Source organism: Larus michahellis, chromosome 3 (assembly GCF_964199755.1).
Source record: "Larus michahellis chromosome 3, bLarMic1.1, whole genome shotgun sequence".
Classification (NCBI taxonomy): Eukaryota; Metazoa; Chordata; class Aves; order Charadriiformes; family Laridae; genus Larus; species Larus michahellis.
In genome coordinates, this window is record NC_133898.1 from 123,532,630 (window position 1) to 123,558,303 (window position 25,674).

General features: G+C 38.4%; 1 protein-coding gene across 2 annotated transcripts in view; it reads right to left on the bottom strand.

Moving 5' to 3' along the window:
- Positions 1–25,674, bottom strand: part of ATAD2B (ATPase family AAA domain containing 2B) — a 79,458-nt gene that overhangs the window by 14,724 nt on the left and 39,060 nt on the right. For both annotated transcript variants that reach the window (XM_074581958.1, XM_074581959.1), the window contains 9 exons: positions 25,192–25,503; positions 20,506–20,638; positions 18,371–18,557; positions 17,517–17,702; positions 16,708–16,843; positions 16,197–16,393; positions 13,570–13,729; positions 8,826–8,948; positions 4,018–4,155 (listed from right to left, as the gene is read on the bottom strand). In XM_074581958.1, coding sequence (XP_074438059.1) covers positions 4,018–4,155; positions 8,826–8,948; positions 13,570–13,729; positions 16,197–16,393; positions 16,708–16,843; positions 17,517–17,702; positions 18,371–18,557; positions 20,506–20,638; positions 25,192–25,503 — 1,572 coding nt within the window. The remainder of the gene's footprint in view (positions 1–4,017; positions 4,156–8,825; positions 8,949–13,569; positions 13,730–16,196; positions 16,394–16,707; positions 16,844–17,516; positions 17,703–18,370; positions 18,558–20,505; positions 20,639–25,191; positions 25,504–25,674) is intronic.

The following is a 25,674-nucleotide window of genomic DNA, read 5'->3' on the forward strand; positions in this document are numbered from 1 at the left end:
ACACGGCATCTGGTCTGCTGTGTCCTTTGATAAGGCATTACTGCAGTCACACGAATGCCTGAAGTACATCCATCACGGACACCCCTGTAGCAGAGAGGTCAAAGAAAAGAGACTAAACAGATGAAAATCAGACAAAGACTCTGAATAAAACGGTTTCTGAGAAAGATTATAAACAAAAGACCTCTTCTTTCTAAAAATCTTTTTTTAGAACGAATCCTGCCAAAACAAAACCTCGTTTGCATTGCAAAGCAGAAACACACAGCTTCATATAGATAGCAAAGATTGCCATTTAGCAAAAAAAAAAAAATTATCCAAAAACCAAAACACCACAAAAAGACGCCCAAAATATTATTTATCTTGGAACTAGATTTTCTGCATCAGTTTTTTATATCCTTGCTTGATCTCCTTACAGTTCTTTCTACAGAGACCATTAATCACTTCAATTATAGAGAAAAGTTAGCAGTGTGTTTACTTCATATTTCATAAAATGACTTTTATATAAAACTTGTATTTTTAATACTTCACATAACCCAACATATTTTAATTTTGTTATTTGCTCCAAATGCCATTTTCACAGCTATCGTATTTATCACACGGTACAAAAGACGCCTTCTCTATGAAAACATAAAATCTGCATTGTGTCTCTACAATATATTATTGTTAAATACTGAAAAAAAAAAAGGTAAGAATGTAAAACCAAGTCTTCCCCATACAGTTTATTTATATGTAACACTAAAGGAAGCAACTGCTAGACAGTAAAATAACATGCAACATACTCCATCTACTGGCAAAACAGAGCAGTAGGACAAAGTTTTACTGTACAGCATCCCAGTAATTAAAAGAGACGCTAATGTTTAATGCGCTAACGTGTACCTAAACCACTTAGCAATGATTTGCCAGACACACCAAACTGCGTGTTGCTGGCAGCTTCCTCTTCCACACACATACATACGAAGGCGAAACAAGTCCCTTCTCATCAGTGCCCAGTGACAAGGGGTAATGGGCACAGACTGAAATACAAGACATTGAATTCAAAAGGAAGAAAAATAAATTATCGTGAGAGCGGCCAAGCACCAGAAGAGGTTTCCCAGATCTTCCGGAGCCTTCATTTTTGGAGATACTCAAAACACAAATGGACACAGTGTTGAGCAACCAGCTCTGAGCAGGTGAGTTAGATTAGATGATCTCCAGAAACTCCTTCCACTCACAGCAATCTTGTGATTCTATGATCATATAACTACTTGTATCAGGCTTTTGACCTGTGTCCCGTTCTAAGTTCCCACCAGAACACTTGCACTTTTCTCAAAATACACAGTCATTATGGAAATATGTTTAAATTATCCGTGGCACAACTCTCCTAAATGGATTTTCAGCAACTTCTAGCAATGCAATACTTTTAAAACTCAGGTATATTGTGATACACCATCCACCACAGGTGTACCTGCAACAAGGGAAATGGAAGTTGCAGATTAAATCAAACTCCAGAACGCATATCACCATGCCTTCAAATAGAACAAATGTTTTGTGCCACATTTCTGATAGCCCATCTGGTGTAATCAAACTAAAAAAAAAAAGTCTAAAATACATTGTAAATATTAAACAAATCACAAATAGGTAATTAAAAACCTAAGTAAAGTTTCATACGAAATACCTAACCCTCAGAAAACAAACCAATACATGATAAACTAACTCTCAGTAGCCCTGAACAGTAAACAGGGCTCTAAACTGGGGCAGGCTGCTGCTCTGTTTGTAGTCCACTCTGTTTTTAGAGAAGATGATGACAATTTCCTTTAGGGTTCGCAAGTGTTTCATCTGAATTGACCTTTTACAGTATTTTAGGAAACAGCTGCAAAACAAAGCTCCTAAAAAATTAATGTAATCAGGAAAAAAAATGTTATGATTGATGATTTTTTCCTTGGACTTATCTAAGGAAAAAAATTAATTCACATTCAAATAGTAGAAAAAATGGAAGACTTTCAGAATTATTAATTGGAAGGCACAGTTTTTAGCCTGTGTAATTAAAATATGTGAATCATTGTCCTTGTTACTCTGCTTGTGCAATGCTTTTTAGTCTTAAGAAAAATAAATCTTAGTTCTTGACCATAAAAACGTTTCCACTCTACCTCTAAAATCATCTCTGTTCAGAAATCCCTTCTCTAAAACTTGTTTCTTCCATTTATATAATCACAATTCACCATATAATTTACTGCTACATGAGCTCCCTACAATCTGCTCCGTTCTGCTCTCATTTTACCACAGCTCCTTCCTCCCAACACCCTTCTAAGACTGTATCTCTTCCTAGTTCCTAGTCTCCACTGAACTTACCACATCAATCTTCAAGTGTGCCCCTGTACTACTTGAATCCCCTCTGCAGATTTCTGATTGCTCATCAGTTCCTGGTTCTCTCTCTTGATTACTAGAGGCATCACCTGGACCTTTCCCAGACTCAGCCTTAAAAGGCAGATTTTTCATTTGATCACAGTCCCAAACACCACTAAGCCACAAATTTTCACCAAAATACTAGCAGGAATGGAGCCTTAACACCAGCTCCTTTTTAGTTTACACAGAGGAACACTGGCAATTTCCTTCAGTCGATGGCTCTAGTCTTCAGACAGCCGCCACTGCATCCACAACGTTAGGTGGAGAAGAGAGCAGAGGTACCAGAGCTTCTCTTTATACGAGTCACTAGTAATGGCTCGCTGCCTTCCCAAAAGATGTCCGGCTTGGATGCCTATAAACCCTACCGTTTGCTGCAGAGCACGCAGAGCCAGGAAAGCGCTCTGTACATCAGCCAGAGCGAGAATCTCCATCTTGGATTTCACAGGAAACTAAAATAAACTGAGAATCCCTTCCCTTCTCTCTCTGTTTTTGCACAAGCTGCCAAATGAATAAAGAACAGCTTGGATCCGCATCATCAATTTATTAGATAACAATTTACTCAAGCCATAACTCTGTTCAATTGACTTTAATTCCTTTAACAGAAGAAATTACAGCTTCAGGAAATAAAACCATACACCTCTAATTAATTAAACTATTTGACATCAACACTATCACTCATATAAACAACGTTCATCTCTGGGCAGTTATCACCTTGCCTAGAAAACTATTTCTCATCAAGGAAAAGTACCATGAAGGAGAACACAAAGACCAATGAAAATTTGTCAGCTCCAATTTATCAGTTTGCCTATTAAGCAATAATTGATAACGCTACTAATAATGTATTAATAATGGATTCCACATCCTCAGCCGGAAAGCCACGCACAACTATCAGTATATCCCTCATACTTACTTTCTCTTATAGTATTTATGTTGTTTATAGCCAAAATATCGGTCGTGCATTTACCTTTTCTAATCAACTTACCTCTTGAAAATAATTAGCAGTGCCTCTGACTACCTACACCACAGTTGAAGAGTCACTCCTCACATTTCTAGAAATTTCTATCAATTAATTGGACTAATCCAGTAGGCTGCAGCAAGAGTATCTCAACATCCCCCAGTAATGGGTACTGACTATTGAAAACCAGGTGTCATAAAAGAAAATACAGTTAAATTTGCAATCTCTTTTCTAACTTTTAGCATGATCCTCTACATACTGAAGACAGGAAGAGAGTAACTACACAGTGCATGTGAGAGAGTGTGAAGCGGCATGTAAGTATGGACCTGTGAATACACACAGAGTAAACAAATCTTAATGCTCATCAAATAGATAAGAGTCATTTTCTTATTGGATCAGAGTTGTCTTACACGGAGAATAGTCTTTTACAAATAAAATATAATATGCATATTATATTAGAAAACCAGTTATTCTTTATCACAGAAAAAACAGAAATCCTGCTTCTTTACAATTTCTTGGGCAGAGATTTCATGTAAGCAGAAAAAGAGCATTTCCTAAAGTCCCACATTTCATGTCTAAAATTACTTCTGGAAATAATCAGTAAACAGTAATAGAGACACATTTGAAATGTTTGCCTTTGAAAGTACCTCTAGTTTTACACCGTTATCACCCAAGGTACTCACATGCACATTTATTCGCAGAGTTGGGCCACACCGCCATTGTGGGTTTTTGCTTGTTCCGAAATGCCTCTTCAACTCTAGCTTCTGTTTTCCGTACAGTGGAACCATGAGGATTCATTTGTTCTGCTGTTACTGATAAGCCTGCATACAGAAGATAACCATACCTATTTAAATAAACCAGGCTGCATAAAACTACTGAATTTAAAAAGCAACTTGGAATACCATGCTGCAATAAGAACGTATCAATTAATATTTAGCTGGACATTCAAAACAAAGATTAGAATCAAGAATACTTGTTTTCTACTGACAAAATGGCTTAGTGGTTGCATGGTCTTAAAACTGTCAGCTCTGATGGCTTAGAAAAATAAGACTGTCTCTCACACTGGGGTCCCCAAAGATTGCACTCTTCTATCCATATTTCCTCTATAAAGCAAATTCTTATTGACAGTTTCAATTTTTCCTAATTTTAAACAGATGATTTAAAATAAATGGCAATTCATAGTGACATAGTATGCCATATCAAAAAGAGTATCTAAATAAAATCCTTGTATTGTCACCGTGATCTATGTTACGTAAAATGAATCCATTTCAGAGTCAATACGAGCTCTTAGATTAAGAAAATGCGATTCTGCTTTTAACAAAAAGTCTGTTTGCTTCCTGTAATGTAAGTTCATCTCATAGCTTCTACTATTTCATAGGGGTTTTTTAATTAAATCCTAAAAATGCAAACTTTCGTATTGGTTATGCACATTTTAAAGACATAAATGAATCTCTGAAGTTTCATATTTGTGAAGTAGAATTTCCTATCCATTCACCAAAACAGTCTTCAAAACGTCATACCATGCCTCCAATAGTAACCAGAGCCAAGTGATCGAGAGAAGACAAGAAGCTCTAAAACTGACGGAAGCAGAAATTAAAAGATGCACAAAGGAACTCTCACCTAACAGTTAACAGTTACAGCGTGAGTTTCTAGGTACCACTACAAATATTTTAAACTGCGTATCAAGCGCATTTCATTACTCAAAACATCTATCGCTTCTACCTTGTTATCTGCTGGTTTCAATGAGAAGCTGCAAATTCCAATGATCTAGTTTTTTGGTTATTTTTTTTGAATTTACCAACTTAAGATTTGTTATCCTTAGATTTACAGTCTTGCGAGAACAGCACTTCATTTCAGTAATACAAGAACAAGAAATTCTAGTTTAAATTCTAGACACTGATTTTATTATACAGTTTATTACGTTGTTACACTGCAGTACTTCTTTTAAGATTGGTCACCGGTCTCAGAACTAAATAAACATGGCAGATCTGCCAAAACAAAAAAAAACAGAAAAAATGGGGAAAAAGAAAGTGATGTAGAAACTACCTTCCGTTTTAAAACTATGTAAAATTGCTAAATAACTTGCCAAGAGAAGTTTGAAGAAAATGGATATAGAGCTTTTTAGCCTTAACCCTCATCTTTGGTATCCTGGAAATAAATTAAGAGCTAATACATGGCACAATTCAGAAAATCAATGGCTTTTCAACTGAGTAAAGATTAAAAGGCCTACAGTACGTGTCATTTGCCTTCTCTGTGATTCCAGACAGAAACACTTGATCGTATTTCCAGAGAATCTATTAGAAGACTCTTGCAGATCAGCTTGTTCGATTCCATCTGAATTTCATGTTGAATGTTGAAGTCTTTCCAAACGTAGCCAAGAAATTGTTGGCCAAGATCTAACCGAGTGAGGGGCATGTTCTTTTTGTCAGAAGACAAATTTCCTTTCTGATAGCCACAGCCACCCACTCTGACTCAACCTGTGACTGCAACATTACCTTGACCTCTCCTGAGAAGGTATTAATAACAAGTTTTATAGTCAGTCCAAGAACTGCTAGTAGATTCATATGATAAACCTGGACTTTTTTTCCTATAGTTCACTGTTTGCATTATTACCCTTCTTTCAAGAGAGTCCTGTTGGCAAGCTAAGAATTTTAACTCTGGTAAGGCTTGAAGGTAAGATCCTGTATCAAGCTGAGTTCAGACATATACACAGAGAAATGTGGACACCAAGTGGGTTTTTTTCCCCACCAGACTTTGCATATGCTACTCCAGCACTTTTAAAGGACAATGAAAAGAGAAGCTTAGAGTACTTTAAGCTGAACAAAAGCCTGTTGTGCATCAAACAATGAAGCACACTCATTGTGACTTCAGTCTCAACATTCACTTAAGGCCTTTCTTGGACATCTCTTGTTGATATTAAAAAGAAGTACACTTAAGGGTTCCATTCCCCACCACTTCGTCTCATACACTGGTCAAGCAACAAGGCTGGCTGCCCAATTCAGCATGATTTCATCGCGTAGCTCCACTCAGTCAACAGCCTGGTATAAGCAACCACTCTTGCATTCAGGTGACCAGTTGCACAAAGCTTCTGGACAGCAAAAGGCATAGTTTACAGTGCTTACACAGTTTTCCTCAAGAATTTCCTTGTTGAAACATTCCATTATTTCAATATATACTCCTATTATAAAGCAGAGGGGAAGAAGGAGGATATGTGAATCACTTCTATACCTGACCATCTGGTAATCAATCCAAAGAAGAAACCAGAAATCCCTTAAATAACCTCATGGACATCCGATCAAAAGAAGAAAATGCAAGTATGTGCCTTTGTCCTCCCTTGTCCAAAATGTTCCAAAACAGGGTACATGTCAAAGTCTGGGCCAGCAGATGCACCATGATTTTGCTGATCTGCTGTCTTGCTGAGCATATTCTCTGGGGCAAAATGACAGTAATGGCAAGGCTGATCAGCATTCACATCCCTTCCATCCACTACAATGACCAGTGCCAAGACTACATGCCTGAAGTGCCATCTTCTTGATGTTCTACATCACAATCTTGACACAACTTTGATTCAGGGATAGGACAATCTCTTGTGCTTGCCTGACAGCATGAGCTTTCCTCAGACTTCAAGAGCCTGATACATTTTTCTTCATTTGTAATCAGTTAATCTAATACAGCTTCTTCCACGCATTCCAAATCTTCTGTCCTTGCTAATACAGTAAGTGATCTTAGCCTTCCACACTCTGCAGCTGGACCAACTGCAGAACTCATTTGTTCTTGAAACCACCACAACGTGGTCCAAAAGCATGCGCATCTTTGAAACATGGTCCCTGACACTGTAACGGTTGCCATGCCAATGCACAGAATGCATGAAAACCTGTCCGTTGTTGCACGTGAGCTGTTGTCGCTCAAAGAACTGGTACTGCTAGTTACCTACCTATATCTGAAGGTCCACTAACTAGCATCTGACGCTAATAGTATCTCAGCTTCTGATATAACATGATATGACACCATCAGCCTTAATTATGACTTCTGAAGACCCTCCTCTTTCAAGAGGGTCTTCAGGTTTTGCCCCCAGAAATATATATTACTTGGTCACTGCCACAAAGAGAAGGGCAGCATTCCAGTTAGCTCTTGCAAGACTTGCAAGGAGGGACTTAGAAGCCGTATAGTCACTCTCTGTAACAAAAAACTCTTACAAACAGTTACTTTAACCTCGGAAGCAATAACCTTTAACAATCATGGGGGACTCATAAAGGATAATTAACTGAGCATAGGTCTCAGCGTGACACTAACGCCAGAATTGTGAATATTCTCATACTTCTAATAGAAAAATACAGAGGAGAAATGAAGGCATTATATTAGTTCTATTTTACAACCACGGTGAATTACAATTGGTTCTCTTATCCACAATTCAAGACACACACTGGAAGCTTGTACAGAATTAGACAAAAAATGCATGACAGAATGGGAAAATAAAAGGAACTGTATCCATTTAAACCTGAAGAAGAGAAAGCCTACAGATACTTGCATAGTTCAAAGAAATTTATTAATAAAGGGTCTTCAATCTACTGATAGAAGTATTTCAAGAACCAGCAGCTATAAGTTAAGACCAGACAAATTCAACCTAGAAATCAAATAATGCATTTTTTTAACAAAGCAAGAGTCAAAGCAGGAAACAACTTGCCAAGGCAGAGCTAGAATTATTGAACTCAGTAATCCCTAAATCAGCATGAAATTTTCTAATGTTATAGTCCAGTGATTTTCAACCTTTTTCAATTTTCAGAACTTGAAATATTTTCTATGGAGGTACAGAATTTTTCATGTAAACAGAGACCAAGTGGGAATATGTTTGGGCTTTTGATTACCTTTTGTGGTCACTTCAGAAGCTTCCCACAGACTTGGAGGTCTATGGACTACAAGTTGGAAACAACTGCACTAATTTAAACAAAAACTAAGTCAGTGATGTCCTCCAGTGGAGCAGGCTACATTTCCTGATTCTGGCCCATTAGACTGTCAATCCTCCCCTCAATGTGGGTGGCAACAGTTGTTTCTTAATCCAAAAAATCAAGTGATTATCACCAAAAGTACACTTGTGCACATGCCAGGGTGACCTGAAAATCCAGTTCTGAATGCCACACTTCCTAACCATAAGTGTTATTACACTGCGTTACACGCCATTTTTAGAATACAGCTCTGGTTTCACCACGTCTTCAGTTATTATAGAAATCCCAGCATTCATCCTTTCAATATGTTCTACAAGACTTTTTGTACCAATAGGCAATGCAACCTTCTTTTGTAAAGAAGGATGGTGCCTTATCAGACCAGCTCACATAGTTGGAAAAAGTAGACAAGTTTCAAGATCAGCCACCCTTTAGAATGCACTGCCTTAGCATTCCATATTTCATCTTAAATTTAAATTTTATATGGACATTTGTAAATTCTGCTTTCTATCCCATATGTGTTGTGTTACGATAAATGAAATTAAATATACCTCTTTTTCTTCTCGCTTCCTTGATTTCTTCACACATCTTATTAAATTCTGGATCCAGTTCAGCAGCGATGATAGCATGAGCAGTGTCCTTCAAAGTACAAGCTCTATGTCTAATTATTTTATCTAGAAAACAGGACAGCACACTTGTTAACTTCATCACAATTATGTAAATTCTTTACCATGTCTATGTTGTTCTGTATTGTATATTACAACACTGATATAGACAGAAGTAAGTGGGAAATACTATAAGTGTTTGAAAACTTAGATGGATCAACTTCACAGCATGCTCCAAAATCACAACTCAGCTATTTAAGAGACAGAAGTTTTCAGAAGTACAAATCATTACTTTAATCAATCGTGGCATTTATATAGAAATGCAAACAATAAACGATGAACACAACTAAAACAAGTTGCAATCCTTAGAAACTTGCAAGAACCAGCAGGTATACCAGTTTCTACAGTATAACACACTACAGTGCAGAGACTCCCAAAAGTAACAAGAGACTTGTCCGGGAATTAATTTACCCCCTGGGGTCTAGGAACATTCATACAGTCAGATTGCCTGCAAAATCATACTGGACATCTCCTGAATCTGTAAGGCAGACCTGGCTTGCTTATACTCTTCCTCCTTAAATCGCTGCTTAATTTTCATTTAACAACTGCTAGAAAATTCAAAATTGTGCTAAAACAGATTACTTTATTGCTTATATTGAACAGCTACTTCTCATTTTAATCCATTCAGAAAAACTGGCACGAAACAAGCCTCAAGTTTGCTACGTTTTCATCTCTATTTGGGGAACAGGGCAAAAAAAATATTGCCCACACTGGAAGCCTAAATGCGACTCATTAAAATACATTTTTTCACAGAAAACCGGTTTCCATACCTTTGAAACACACAAAAGAAATTATTCCCACACTGTTGAAATTTGAAAAGTAATTGTAACTTACTAAGTAAACCTATATGTGGAGAAAATTGCCATCTAGAATGTTGCTTTTCAATCAAACCTACAACACTCATTGTTTGCTTTTAGTAGAAACATATTTAATTTGTCAATTCATCCATACTGAATTACTTTTTCCAGTTGATGGAGGTACTTCAACAGGAAACATCAACATTAATGTCTACAACATATTATACAATTAGCAGATTTAATCTGTTTTAATAATCACTAAAGACAACAATTAAGAGTATCAGCAAACATTTATTAAACAAGGTTTATAATTCTAGACACAGCAAATTTTACAGCTGGAAAAACTGCTGAGTGAAAAAGAATATCCAGTATCCAGCTCAAATGAGCCCTACATATGTTTTCTGGGGAAATCTACCACCACTTAAATCAACTGGAAACTAGAAGTTTTTATCCACATATATTCGTGAAGCATTACGGTTTACGATCACAAAAAACACACTGCATTCTTTGCAGGTGCAATTTTACAATATTAGACTTTAAAAAGTTGGTCAGATAATAAAGTTTAGGATGCCCTCACAGAAGAAAGAAAAAGGGGAGAAAAAAAAAGAAGAAAAGAAAAATCAAATCAAGAATATTTGATTGAACTACTACTTTCCTCATATCCTGAGATGGGCAAGACTTTCCCCACAGACAGTGCTTCAAAGAGGCAAATACTATTATGTCTAACACACAATGGTTATGTTGCCTTTAAAGAACATTTCCTGGTCAAACAATGGAGGGAAAGTCAAAAAAAAAAAACCCACCTCACACTATTTTACTATATAACCTATCTGAATTTTTATATCAAAGTACAAGGAAAAAAAATACCCAAAAAGCGAAGAAGCCAGTTTTGAATATCTGTACTGCATATGAAGCCAGCTAGTCTGGTGCTCCAATTCCTTTTACAACTGAACAACAGGACAGAAGCAGGTATAGTATGATTCCTCTGCAAATTCAAGCACAAAGCAGAGGCAAGCATATATGCCCAGCTTTTAAGAATGTGAACATTTATAGGTTAATATTCAGTTAACGCATCTGAACGCATGTAATGCTTACTCAGAATAGACATGATGTGCTGTTTCAGCAGTGTATTTATACAACAGCTCAAGAAATTTTTCATGCCAGAAGAGCAATATATCACCAATTGTTGACAACGCAGAGGACAGAACTATCTTTCATTACCTACTTGGTGATGAGAAACTCCAATCCAAAACTTAACCTAGAAATAGTCAGATCCATTTCTCCCAGCTCAGTCCTGATGGCAAGGAAAACCAAAATAACCCTATTACGGTTCCCTAAATGTATTTCTTAAGACTCTTTCTCTTTGGACAATCTCAGTGAAAGCTTCTGCCACTAAACGTTCTCCAAACTGTGTTTCTGACACACTGAACCTGCGACCTGTGTTGTTTCTGATCCAGAGCAGATCTGACCTTACAAGCCTGTAGTCCCATAACACCTGCAATAAAACTTAAAAAAACCCTCTTCAGACTACATTTCCTAGAATTAAAGAGGCAAGCACACAGATCTTCAGGGCCTAAAAATGGGAACAAAGGGTGTATATTAATACCAATTTTTCCCAAAGCCCATCACCGAGTCACAAATATACACCAGTCACATGCAGGAGGTACGTCTCGTAGTCCACATCTTCTCAACAGGTGCTCTTATAGAATCATAGAATTGTCTGGGTTGGAAGGGACCTTTCAGACCATCGAGTCTGACCATCAACCTAACACTGACAAAACCACCACTAAACCATTTCTCCCAGCACCACATCTACTCTTCTTTTAAATACCTCCAGGGATGGTGACTCCACCATTTCCCTGGGCAGCCTGTTCCAACGCTTGACAACCTTTTCGGCGAAGAAAATTTTCCTATTATTCCAATCTCCCCTGGTGCAACTTGAGGCCATTTCCTCCTGTCCTATCACCCGTTCATTACTTGGGAGAAGAGACCGACCCCCACCTCTCTACCCTCTCCTTTCAGGCAGTTGTAGAGAGCGAGAAGGTCTCCCCTCAGCCTCCTCTTCTCCAGGCTGAACACCCCCAGCTCCCTCAGCCGCTCCTCACAAGACTTGTGCTCCAGACCCCTCACCAGCTCCGTTGCCCTTCTCTGGACACGCTCCAGCACCTCAATGTCTTTTTTGTGGTGAGGGGCCCAAAACCAGACACAGCACTTGAGGTGGGGCCTCACCTGTGCCAAGTCCAGGGGGAAGATCACTGCCCTAGTCCCGCTGGCCACTGTTCCTGATACAGGCCAGGATGCTGTTGGCCTTCTTGGCCACCTGGGCACTCTGCTCTTCAGAGACACTCAGAATCTCAAGTGCCCATCAAGGCTTTGATTAGTTCACATCAATTACACATTAGAAGTCCTCAAAAGCAGCCTTCCCATACCTAAAGGGGGCCTACAGGAAGGATGGGGGGGGACTCTTTATCAGGGAGTGTTATGGTAGGACACGGGGTAACTGCCTCAAACTGAAAGAGGGTAGATTTAGATTGGATATCAGGAAGAAATTCTTTACTGTGAGGGTGGTGAGGCGCTGGAACAGGTTGCCCAGAGAAGCTGTGGATGCCCCATCCCTGGAAGTGTTCAAGGTCAGGCTGGATGGGGCTTGGAGCAGCCTGGTCTAGTGGGAGGTGTCCCTGCCCATGGCAGGGGGTTGGAACTGGGTGATCTTTAAGGTCCCTTCCAACCCGAACCATTCTGTGATTCTGTGAAAGCGTGTTAACAAGAACACAGAAAACCTTTTGCTGTATATTACCAATGTTGCTGCCTGGTTTTTTTTTGAGTTGTTGTAAAACAAAATGCATCATAAATTGAAGAAATAAAGTTTATCTTCTACAGATATGAACCAGCACTGTGTTCAAAAGGCAATCTGAAACAAGCGTGACTTTGACCAGACTATACTGTATCTAGTCCACACACCAGACCTTTGCAAAAGCCTCACAAAAACAAAAATTTGAGAAGTAAGAAAAATGTAGAAAAATCAGGCTTTAACCTGGTAAAATGATTTCACAAGATCTAATAAAAAACTTTTTAACGCATAGGAATACACTTGCAGACAGACCCAGATTTCCAAGTATCACTTATATTAAATACAACTACATTAAAAGGGTGCTTTGTTGTTGTTTTATTGATGAAGCTGCCAATGGAAAGGCTTGCTTTTGGCAATGTACACTGTAAGGCAGCCCCACCGAAGAGCACACAAGATGTTCTTTCCTGAGTTTGCAGCGTGAACAGCTTTTACATACATTTCAATCTACAAATTCCATTTTAATTGAAAGCATCCCATCACACTTTGTCAAGACAATACCTTCTAATCTTCCCTAATCAGCTGCAACTGACTTCCTTGCCTGGTGATTTATCCTGTTCCATTTCTATCCACAAACGCATAGTTCTTAATTTCTGTGGATGAATTTCATGTTCTAAGCTAATGTGGAAATAAAGCAGGCCACTGCCAGATTGTGTACAGGATTCTCTACGGAGCTCTCCAAATTACGTTGGGGTTTTGTTGCGTATACAAAGTCTATTCACTGAAAAGGAGCTATCGAATTCGAAAAGGAACTACAAAACCTGATTTATTAGAAAACAACTCTGAATGCTGTAGTTCTCCCGCTCTCGCAATATCCCCCAGTGCACCACATGCCTCAGAATACTGAAAGCACAGACCCTTAGGACTTGCTTATCCTAATTATCACAGAGCATGCAGTTTATTTAAATGCCTGAAGAGTAACCAAATACGTGATTAAATACCAGGCTTTCGGCTTTAGGTAGGCCAAAGCGAAGCAGGTCCTTACCTCCAGGATCTTTGTCTGGATTGTACTCCAATGCATTGCTGCAGATCAGGTCAATATCTGTTAGGAAGTCCTTGGCTGTTAAGTAGTTGTGTTTATCAATTTTGGTTATTACTGTTGACAGGTCCATTGGCTCTTTGATAACTTCAAGGTAATCTGAAACCTATAAACAGACAGCATACAGAAATGACACGGGACCATATGCATTCCATTTGAACATTGACAATTTCACATCGTGATAGTCTTACTTATTCCACATGCTTAACTCCAATACCTTAACTAACAAATTTATGTTGAAAACAGAAGTTTTATCTGACTAAATAAAACCATAGTACTTCCAAAGCTACTTTTCCTTCAGTAGCTTGCCAATTTATCTTTCAAAATTAATGTCATGGTATTTTTGAGGCAAAACGTTTTAACATAAATGTATATTTTATTTTATCTAGACAGATTTAATTTTTTTGGTATAGCGTTATAGCACTGTCTTGTGTTAGAAAAGCAAAAACAACCAGCCTAATTCAAAACCCCAGGAAAAACTAGGGAAGCTATATTTTGTTCACCTTGCAGGTAAAATTCTCATTAAATTCAACGGTCAAATTATCAGCTTTTAAATATCTTCTATTGAATAGTTCTTTCAATCATTTGTTCAACAAAAAAAAATTCAGGTTTTATTGACTGAAGACATTAGAGTGACTGTACAGAAGGACAGGCTAAAGAGAAAGCCCTGTGTCAGAGTTCACTATGAGCCTGGCTTGTAACTGGAGATTTAGCATCCACTAGGGTACACTAAAAGTATTTAATGTAATTAATGGTACCATAAGGGGCTCAAGCTTAATAGTCAAATGCATCAGCACAGCTGCTGTAACAAAGTTCAGCAAAAAAATCTATTAATTTTTTATTTACTTCAAGGCAAAAAACCCTATACTTGAATGTTTCAATGTGATTAAGATTACGATCAATTAAAAATACTGGCAGCCTCAGAAACAGTATTGTGTTTTTTCTTTTGATATTGCCCACATACAACAGTCGCTGCCAAAATACTAAAGAGTTAAATACATATTCAGATCAAGCCATAACGGCTCTGCAAGAATTTTTTTTTTTTTATAAAGCATCTGCAGACATTCATACAAAAATATATTACAACATAAACTAACATTAATGCATTACTTCAGTGGACAGCAGTCTGTCACCTAATTCCTTAAATATACACATTGAAATTTATGACGAAAAAGGAAAATAGCAGAAAGTCTCTTTTTGTCTCCCTTTATGGAAACATGATGATAATTGGTTCAGTGATCAGAAAGCCAAGCCACGGGCTTCCTTTTCATTGCTGCTGAATTAGTCAGGAAAATTGTTGACTTATCACATAGCAGCATCCTCTGCAACACAAGTAGGAGTGGAACAAACGTAACACATTATCTAATAAAGTCAAGCAGACAGGCTCTCGTAGAAAAGGATAGTCCTGGGCTCAAATGCACCAGGTGGAACGAAAGGGATTACATTTAATTTCTAGTGATGTGATATATTCGCAGGGGTTTTGGCAAGTCTTTAAATAACAAATTCACATTTCGATTCTCTCCATCTACAAAACAAGGACAGCAATTTGTTCTTACTTTACGTGCCCTTTAGACCGCAAGTTCTTTGGGGAAAGAAACCGCCTTTACTATGAGTATGAAGAGTTTCCTACAATAATGGATATCCCAAGCAGCTTCATAATAAAAAAATCAAAGTTAGTGCTCAGACCACGGTCACACGGTGAGCTGCCACATTAAAGAGCTCTCGTCAGTCTTTCAGAAAGAGACAGCTACAGACCACTATGGCAAGGTCAAATTAAGAGGATTGCATGGGCCCGCAAAAGACGCCTGTTCTATCCTGTATGGAATCTACACCACAAGTCTGCTTTTTTCAATGCTGTACTTTTAACGTCCCATATTCATCTCTTAGTCATTCATTTTCTTCTCTTCAGAAGCAATTAAGTTTTTTTTTAAATTAGCAAGCTTGCAAAGCTTGCAGTGGGCCAGCATCTGATCTCAAAGTCAGATCGAACACAATCCTTTTCATATAGTGGCACCCAAAAATAGATTTGCAGATCGAACTGTCTCATCAGTTCGGTGTGCACACTCCATAATCGACCAGTTAATGCCTTATAATGTGCTACCCTCTGTGATTAATGGCATCCACAAGCATTACTGCTGAAATTATTCAACAATACTATTAATGCTGAATACATTACAGAACACAGATCACTTTCCCAATATTATCATGTCTATGATTACTATGTTGTAAAAGCTTTTATTAAAGAATTATATTTATGGTTTGAAATATTTCAAGAGCACTGGTAGGGATAGGAGTGATGGTATTTTTAAATGCTGGTTTCGGTTATAAAATTGACAGGAATGCACAAGGTTTTTCAACAGGTCACCGGTACAGCCAAAGAACGTGCTACAACTCCTTGCATCACAGATCACGAGGCTGCGATTATCGCACCAGCTAAACGTCAGCATTTTAGATTGGAAAAATCATGGAAAACACATCTGTTTTTCTGATTAACATATCCATTTCCTTTTTAAAATTTATATTCTTTTTCTTATAGTTTCAACTTCATTGTTTGCACATTACTGAAACAAGACCTCTTCAATATCCACCGGTTTGCTGAAGATGTTAAAGCGTTTGTCTGTGGCCAGCCTCTTGGTAACATCCCTGAGAAACAACCGCAGCTCTCTCAATGTGTTCTCTTCCTGGTCCTCCATTCGCTGTTTTTCTGCTTCTGACAGCTCACGGGCTGGACATGGCAGTGCAAGAGGAAGAACTTCCAGAGCACGAAGAGCTAGGGAAAAAAACAAGAAGTCAGACAATGGAAATATTAACAACTCAGCAGCTCTTGGGATTAGGCCACTCCAAATTTCATTATATATTTAATCTGCCTCATCGATCTACCCATCGCTGCATCCTTAACCCCCCAGCTCTCCAATTTCCAAAACTGCTAACTGTAATGCACAAAATTTATTCTGGGCATTGATTAACACTGTCAAACATTAATTACACTAACTGTCATTTACCCACACCTTTTGAAAAAGGAAAGTATCACAAAAGAAAACATTCAGATCACATTATTATTGGTTTTACTGTAACTTAGTTTACCAGCCTGTTTCCTTCTTGGTGGGGGCATTGCTGCCTCATCAAGAATTAAACCTTTGAAAAATCGCAATCTGTCTTCTTCACTTGGTCTTTGAATATAAAAAACCTCTTCATACTGGATTCTGAAAATACATTTCACCTAAATAGAAAAAAAAGGCAGCCGTAAGAAAATTGAGCACTCACTCAAATATACATGATTAATGACCATATTAAAACACTAGTCACAAACTTTTCAAAATTAGCCACAGGAGGGAAGACCGTAAACTTTACCCGAAGCTGTGTACGCAGCCTAGGGAAAACAAATACTTCTAATTCTCACTGAATTTTCTGTAGTAACTAAACTTGCAGTATCCCATGACCCTAACAGTGGCCACCTCTGCAGTGAAAAGAAGAGAAAGGCCATGATTTAAAAAAAAAAAAATAATAATAAAAAGTCAAAGAAAATGTTGAGGAAAAAAAATAGGAACTCCCTCCCCCCATCCTGAACCTCAGAGGATGTAAAGCTAAAGGTTAAGCCTTTAGACTAAATCTGCATTAAATTACACTGGAGTAATTTGTCAAAATGAACAACTGACAAAATGAACAATTCTGTCTTCTCAGCAAAGCAGCGTGGAGATTATGAAAATCGGTAACATGGACGTACATCCCTCGTTAAAGAAAATTACTATCATTTAATTACTATTACATTTTCAGTGTGACATATTTTAAATTAAGTTAAAAAACCAGTGCAAACCAGAATGTTTTTACGCAATTCAAAACATTCCGAAGAGCACACAGCTCCCTAACAACGCCTCCTTCCGCAGTGAGCTCACCTCTTCAGGCAACTCGCTATACATGGACTCAGAGGTAGACAGTAGAAATATAGGGGAGAAAGATGGTATATCTTGCAGCAAGGTTAGAAAAGTAGCTCTCACAGTTTCACTGACAGCTTCCCACCAATCACCAATATGAGGCATGTAAACAATACTTGGTACTGTTCTTCGAGCTTCGCGAAAGATCTAATTAAAAGAAACAGTGGTATTTAAACTAAGAACCTAATTATTATCACTTGTGAGCAATAAAGTTCTTGCAGAACAGGAAATGACTCAAGTTAGTGGTATTTTATATACAAATGTTCCAGTAAAACAAAATTATCTAATGATAAAGGCTTTCTAAACAACTGCTTGTGACTGTTATCTGCAATTCAATTATTTTATGTCTATGTGCCAGGGAAACTACAAAACAACTACTTGTCATCTGTGTTTTAAAAACTCACTAAGACTGAACAATCAAGATGAAAATTAAACTAGTCTGCAATCCATGCAAAATCCACCACAAACTGTTTTGAAACCTAAAACATTTGAAACTGAGTAATTGAACCCAGAACCACAGCACACCAATTCATACACAAGCTAATAAAATGAAAAGCAGGAACCAGACTAATCTCTTACTCGACATTAGGTATGTGACTGAGGGGGCAAGTTAAAAATGTAATTACTCTCACTAGTCAGCAGAGAGATCTCAATCACACTCTAGAGACTCCGTTCTTTTAAAACATGAAAACAGACGGAGCCTATGAAAACCTGGCTTTTAAAGTTACATTCCGGTTAGCTGCCTTTATACTGATGCAACTCATCTGTTCCAGAATAACATCATTTACTCATTACAAGAGAATCTGAAATGTCACCTGTGCACACGACTCTTCAGGCGTTTTGGCACTGACTGAATAAAGTGCTGGCAAATCTAGCCTGTGTACGGAGAATTTTTCGAGAGTGTGCAATAGTGCTGGAGCAAGGTGCGAAGTCTGACCCGAACCTCTCTCTCCAGATAGCAGTAATCTTGGTCTGTAAGAGGTTGGCTGGTGATAAGCTGACCTGCAGCAAAACAGTTACAAAACACAATTAACATGCTCATGTTGTCAATGGATGGATATATATACAAAATTTTTTTTAGAATCCAAAAGGCCTTCAGTAATGGGTAAGAGTTTCCTACAACAGCCTTTGTTGTAGGAAGATTCAACTCTAGTATACTTCAACACTAATGCCAAGTCTCAAGAACTCGAACTTTGTCTGTTCTTTGATGTCAAAACAAGTTAATTCAAACCCATCTGTGCAAAGCTATACACATATTAAATTCATGAAAACTTTGATTATAACCAGTTTATTTAAAACCAATTCCTTGCTCATATAAAAAGACTTACTGGACTTCCAGTGAATATATCTATTTAATCCTGTCTAATTCAGTCCTAACTACCAAAACATCTCTTCAGTAGCTTCAGGAATCCCAGGTCAATCCATTCATCCCTTAAAGTGTTACCCAAGATTTCCAAGAACCACCTAACATTTCAATACTTTGTTTGTTCAAGAAATAGGATCTGAAGTAGGATTGAATAAAATCACTATTCATCTTCTAGTCTAGCATATTCATACACTTCTATTCGGTAGATTTCCAGACAGAATACATGTTTTAAAGGAAGAACTGCAAAGGTAAACCTATTTTTTGTTTTTGTTGTTGAGAAGAAATCCTAAGGAGTTCATATAAGGATTTTGGGGGTTTTGTATTAGTTTGTTTTGGGAGATTTTGCCCTGTTTTGGGGACAAGTGAGATGTGAAGAGAGAAACATTAGGTCTTTCCAATAAAGATCTTTTCCATTTATAGAAAAATTTATTATGAAACAAGAAATTTTTTTAATTAATCTACATTTTCTTTCATTAAGGCATTTTTATCTGCACATCAATCAGCTCAGGCAGTGAAACAAGACTGGCTGGTTTTATTTCAGGTTAAATATTTGTAACAGCTATGAACACTGCTGACCTTTGGCTTTTCAGTTCTGGTGGTGGAGGTTACACACACAGACAGCAACCAAAAACGCTCAGCAAGATAGATTCAGCGAGGCTTACATAATTTACAAAAATAAACATGCTCTTCAAGATTATTTTATATAGACACACATCCACACAAATAAGATATTGTCATTTTGGTTTTGGGTTCCCCCGCCTGTCCTCACAACAACAGCTGAAATTTGACATTAAAATACTTGACTATGTACCTCAAAATATTTGAACTTAAATCCTTATTTTTAAGCTTAGATTTCTGTAAATGCTGCTCTAGCATCACTTTTTAGCACAAAAATTTTAGCAGTTTTCCACAAGATGGCTCTACTCCTGAACAGTTTTCCTAATTTCATTTTCTTTATTTAGCAAATTCCCTGCAGAACCCATCACATAAAGTAGTCTGAAACAAAGAGTTACGAATTGTTAATACAAAACAAAGAAATGTTAGCTTATTGTTGTTAATTACTGTAGCCAGTTCAATTAATACAGGAAAGACTCATCCAAATGTCACACACACTTTCTAAATGCCCATTTCCCAAAACTTTCTATAAGAAACAATGAAAAAAAGATGTTAGAAATGCTGAATGCATTCATGATATGGTGCATCCAAACAGCTGCATACGCTGAAGCTCAACAATACTTTAGAACAAGAAAAAGCAAACAATCTTTCCAAAATACTCCTACATACCTCTCTTCCCAGCTCTTAATCTTTCAAATCAAAATGCCTCGTTACAATTACAAATTGCTGTTAACATCCTTACTTCTAAGCTACACTTGTCTGTTGCAAAATATTCCCGATTACTGTGTCGAGGATGCGGCCTCTCCTAAGACCATTCACATACCTAAAACTCTTCTCCGTGCACTTACGTGTTTCTATTACAGAACACCATTCCCATCGCAAAGCAAAAGATCACCTTTATTACCTCTCCTGATGTAAGAATTTCATTGATTTCTTTATCTGGTTGTATGCATTTAGATAAACACTCACATTGTAAAATGAAGGTAGGGTTTATGTATAGCAGCTGATGACTGTTTCTTTGGTGATCCTGAGTGACAGCTTGTCTCAAAAATTGATGAAGCATTCTCATCTTCACTATCATCTAATATTAGACTTGGTACATCTGTTCCAAGAAATATATTAATTAGAATCTTACCACTTCTAAGTACACGCACAACAAACAAGACATTGCAATTTTCTTCATGTAAATAACACATTTTTCAAATGTAGAAGAAATGACTTAAAAATGTCTAAATATCAGAACACAGAATAATAAGTACTCATTGCTTCAAAAACCAAAACAAATTAAATATTGTAGAAGCCTAATCATAATTCAAACTTATTTTTTTAAACCATCAAGCAGAACAAGTTCACGAATACGACAAATGTTTAACTTGTTATGAAATGCTTCCTTTGATTTTATTTCACAGCTAAAGGTTTTTCAAGGATAAAGTTATAAAATCTGTAATTCCTCAGACTATACAGAATTTTTTATTTATTTGTTCGAAGTGCCCAAATTTTTTACGGCTACACTTCTTTCCACATTATTCTCAGCATGACTACCTAGACCTATGTTTATGAAAAATTGTTTTCCACCCTCTGATAACCTGCCAGAGAATATCAAATCTTTTTATCAAAATCAGTTCAATTTATTCTATGTTCATGTACTATACCTTAATCTATTTTAATTCCTTTGCTAATACAGTAGCATAATGAACTGAAGTACTTTCTGTACAAACTTTCAGAAACAAAGAGCTAAAAGACTGATTGCGTTGAAAAGACAGACTGCAGGGACAAACAATTGCAACAAATATAAATATGGCATTAAACCAAAACAGCCAGTTGACAGGTGAAAATCAGGTACAGCTAAATTAGCTACCGGAGCTGCAACGGGATTGAGAGTAGACTGCTGCGATTTGATAATGGGAAATAAACTGCTACAAGATCTTTATTTGCCCCAGGAAAAGAGTATAGTTGATGTTACCCTACGCAAGCCACTCATTCCCATTCCCAAAGAGAAATCCCTCTGCAACAATGGGATGGAAATGGTCACAGCCACTCAGCTAGACAGAAGCCAGGTCTCCTGAGAAACAAAATGGGCATGGATGGGCAGCATTTCCGAGAGCAGCCCGGAGTCACTGCAGCACACTGCTGCAGAGGGTAACCACCGGGCATCCTAACAGTACAGAATCATAGAATCACCTGGGTTGGAAGGGACCTTTCAGATCATCTCGTCCAACCATCAACCTAACTCTGACAAAAACTCTACAACTACCTGAAAGGACACTGTAGAGAGGTTGGTGCTGGTCTCTTCTCACAGGTAATTAGCGATAGAACAAGAGGGAATGGGTTCAAGCTGCAGCAAGGGTAGGTTTAGGCTGGACATTAGGAAAAAATTCTTCACAGAAAGAGTGGTCAGACACTAGAATAGGCTGCCCAGGGAGGTGGTGGAGTCACCATCCCTGGATGTGTTTAAGACTCGTTTAGATGTAGTGTTAAGGGATATGGTGTAAGGGAGAACTTTGTAGAGTGGAGATGATGGTTGGACTCGATGATCCCAAGGGTCTTTTCCAACCTAAATGATTCTATAATTCTATGAAAAACCATCACTAAACCATATCTCTAAGCATTATGTCTACCCGTCTTTTAAATACCTCTAGGGATGGTGCCTCAACCACTTCCCTGGGCAGCCTGTTCCAATGCTTGTTAACCCTTTCAGTGTAAAAATCTGGCCACAGCCACTTAGAAAAATGGACTGCTGTGAAATAAAAGTGTGAAATACAGAGATATCTAAGGGTTACTTCTCAAATAAATGACCCACTGCAGGATTTGCCTGATTTACATGAAGCCATGGCACAGGTCCTCCTACACTGATCAAACCACCACCATGGGACAAAGGAATCAACTTCAAGGCAACATTAAGTGTTGGACGGAGATGCCATTTAAGGGCCATGCATCTAGACATATGTGCCCAGGAAAAATTGTGAAGAGACAACAAAGGTTCCCTTCATTAGTTGGCTGTGTGATGTAAGAAACTGGATTCAGACTAGGCTGGGCAGGAATAATATTTTGCTGGTATGGGATGAGAACACGTCACATCCCTTGGCAAGGCATGATGCAGTCACACATCTGACAATCATTCCTCAGGGGACAAAGATGAAAAAGGCTTGCAGACCCCAATCGGTGGCCAAAAGCTAGTCCACAGACAGAAAAAGCAGGACAGAAGCTGCCCGACATTTAGCTCTGGGCAAGGATAGAGGCCTTCAAATCAACTGGACACAGACAGGCCTCCTAACTCCTGGCTCACTGCAGTCCCGACACAGGCAGAATTTCCGTTATACCAAATGTAGACCATGGGGTAAAGTCCAATGTCCACGCACTGGACACAGCTTTTGCTTCCTAAAATATATAATGGCTTCAAATTGGAAGAGGATAGATTTAGATTAGATATTAGGAAGAAATTTTTCACTATGAGGGTGGCGAGACACTGGCACAGGTTGCCCAGAGAAGCTGTGGAGGCCCAGTCCGTGGAGGTGGTTCAAGGCCAGGCTGGATGGGGCTTTGAGCAGCCTGGTCTAGTGGGAGGTGTCCCTGCCCCCAGCAGGGGGGTTGGAGTTAGATGATCTTTAAGGTCCCTTCCAACTTAAACCATTCTATGATTCTACAATTATTAAATGAGGCAGTCCATCTTTTAATCTCAAGCATCAAGCCTCTGTGACATTCTTTGCTTGAATATCTGATTCATGGAATTACAAGAAACAGAAATCATTACTGAACTGCACAGACAGGTAGAAAACTAGATTTGCAGATTGTAGTTACACCAGTAAGCATCTGGCTCTGAATTCAAGAAACACTGAAGCATGTAATCTACATTTACACTCAAAATCACTCTACGTGAAAGTGGATTTTGCTGTTTTCAAGACAGATTAAGTTTATTATTCGATATTTTCTTAGGTTTAAGGAGGTAAGAAGAAAAACTCAGGTACAGAGGAAACTTCAAAAGAAATCTTAGTTCTTACATCTTCAAAATCGATTACCTACAAACATTTTAAAGTAGCCAGAGCAGCAGAATTATCTAGTAAAACTACTACTTAATTCAATGGATCCTTACAAACTCACTTCGTTAGCAATAATGAGCGGTAATAAATAGGAATGTAAAGAATGTTACCACAGAAAATATTCTGAACTAGAACTTTACAACAAAGACAGAGAAGATACCTAATTCAATTCTTCAACAATAATGACAATCTCCAAATTGGGATTACCAACAGGTTAACAGTATACAGAGAGACTTAAGCATCTTAAACAACTTTGGTTACGAGAACCTAATACGATCGAGGGAGCTGAATATGATCTAACTGCAGCTGCAAGCCAGCCCACTCCCCCTACCCACCACCACATGCTCCCAGGCCCCATCTCGTGCCAATTCCAACACTTGTTAAAACCTCCAGCTATCCCACAGTCAGCAGAAAACTAACCTGACAAAAATACATCATTTTTGGATGAGTTTTCTGGCTAAAATGTTTTAACAAAGGGCCTGACGTCCTAAAGTAAGTCTAAGGGATGGAGCAAAAATGCACAGCTGGGCTGGGGGAACTGCAGGAGCCAGCACAAGGATCGGCTTAAGCTGCCTGGGCTGCAGTCTGAAAGCATGCCCTGGAAGAGGAATGAAAAGAAAGTCATGGCTGTCACAGATTTGCTTTATGACTGGGTTATTTTCAAGTTAAACACACACAACCACAAGTACAGTTTACACGGGCCAGGGGGGCAGCCCAGATAAGAACAGTAGAAAGTAGTATGCCAGAATAAGTAGGTATCAAAATCAAGATATCTTGTTCAATATTTAACTTCTATGAAATAGCTATTAAAGTATGTCTCAGAGAACAGCTGGGTAAAAAAAAAAAACCAGAACCTACTGACTCACTGCCAGACAAAACAGTCGCATTCCTTCTTATTCCCCGCTTCCTCAATGCACTCCCGTTGCTCCCATTGCAGCAGGGTTCTGGTGTTCATCTGACCCCTTAGTGAGTTGGTTTTACTCACTACTTTGGCAAAAAGCTAACTTGACAAATCAGCAAATAGTTCTCCACTTGCTAAGCCAGCAGAATCAACTCGGAGGAGGACCAGATGCATGTCAGGCCAGTTCAAGGGGAGAGAAGCCACAGGACTTTCTCGGTAACCAGTAGAGACCATTACACAGGCTCAGGTATCTTGGGTAACCAGTCTCACCGGCTGAGCTGCAAGCTCCCCTTAGCACCCCTTCGCTGGCTGCTTCTGCACCATCAACAAGCAAAGGACTGGGGACAGGTAAATGACACTCAGGACAGGAGCACCCATTTCAGGCCCTAACATGCTGAGCAACAGCTTTCACTCTTTTCTTTTGTTCCACTGTATGATTATGCCCCATTATTTCTTGTATTTGAAATGTAAATTACTTGGGAGTCTTTTTTTTCTGATGGCACTCACACCTACGGGATCTTGGTCTACATAGGTCAGTTTATTAAACTCCACAGCAACTTGCAATCAGCAAAAATAGTTAAGCAACATCCAAGGAAACTGCATTTACGTTCTAACGTAACACTGAACCAAACACACATCAGGTTTAAGGCCAGCAGTTGAAATACTTCCAAACTGAAACAGCATTTGCAAAAAAATCCAAACCTTCAACCCACATACCTTCACTTTTGTCACCCTGGCTAAATTCAGCGTGAGGAAACACTTTGTGTAAAACCTCAAGAAGGTTAGTGAAGGTACGTTCCAACAGTGGTCTGATCACAGGAGATAACGCATGTCCTGAAGATGTCACAGCACGTTGGGAAGCAGGCACAATATTCTGCATTGCATGGTAAAAATCCTGTGCACTGAGAACTACCGAAGAAACGTCAAGCTGTAGTTTCTGACTGCTCACATAAATCTGGGGATAGCGTCGTCTCAGGGCAATCAAGGCAGCCTCAGTGCAAAGTGCTTTTATGTCAGCTCCACAGTACCCTAGTGCACACAAAAACAAAAAGATCTTCCATGAAATAGCATTGCTGTGCTACGTGTATTTCAAACATGCCTAAAACAATTAGTAATACTTAATTGTCAAAGTCCAGAAAGAATCTACCGAAAGGTACCAGGTCATAATCCAGTGACAGTGCTGTGTACCGAGAACTTATG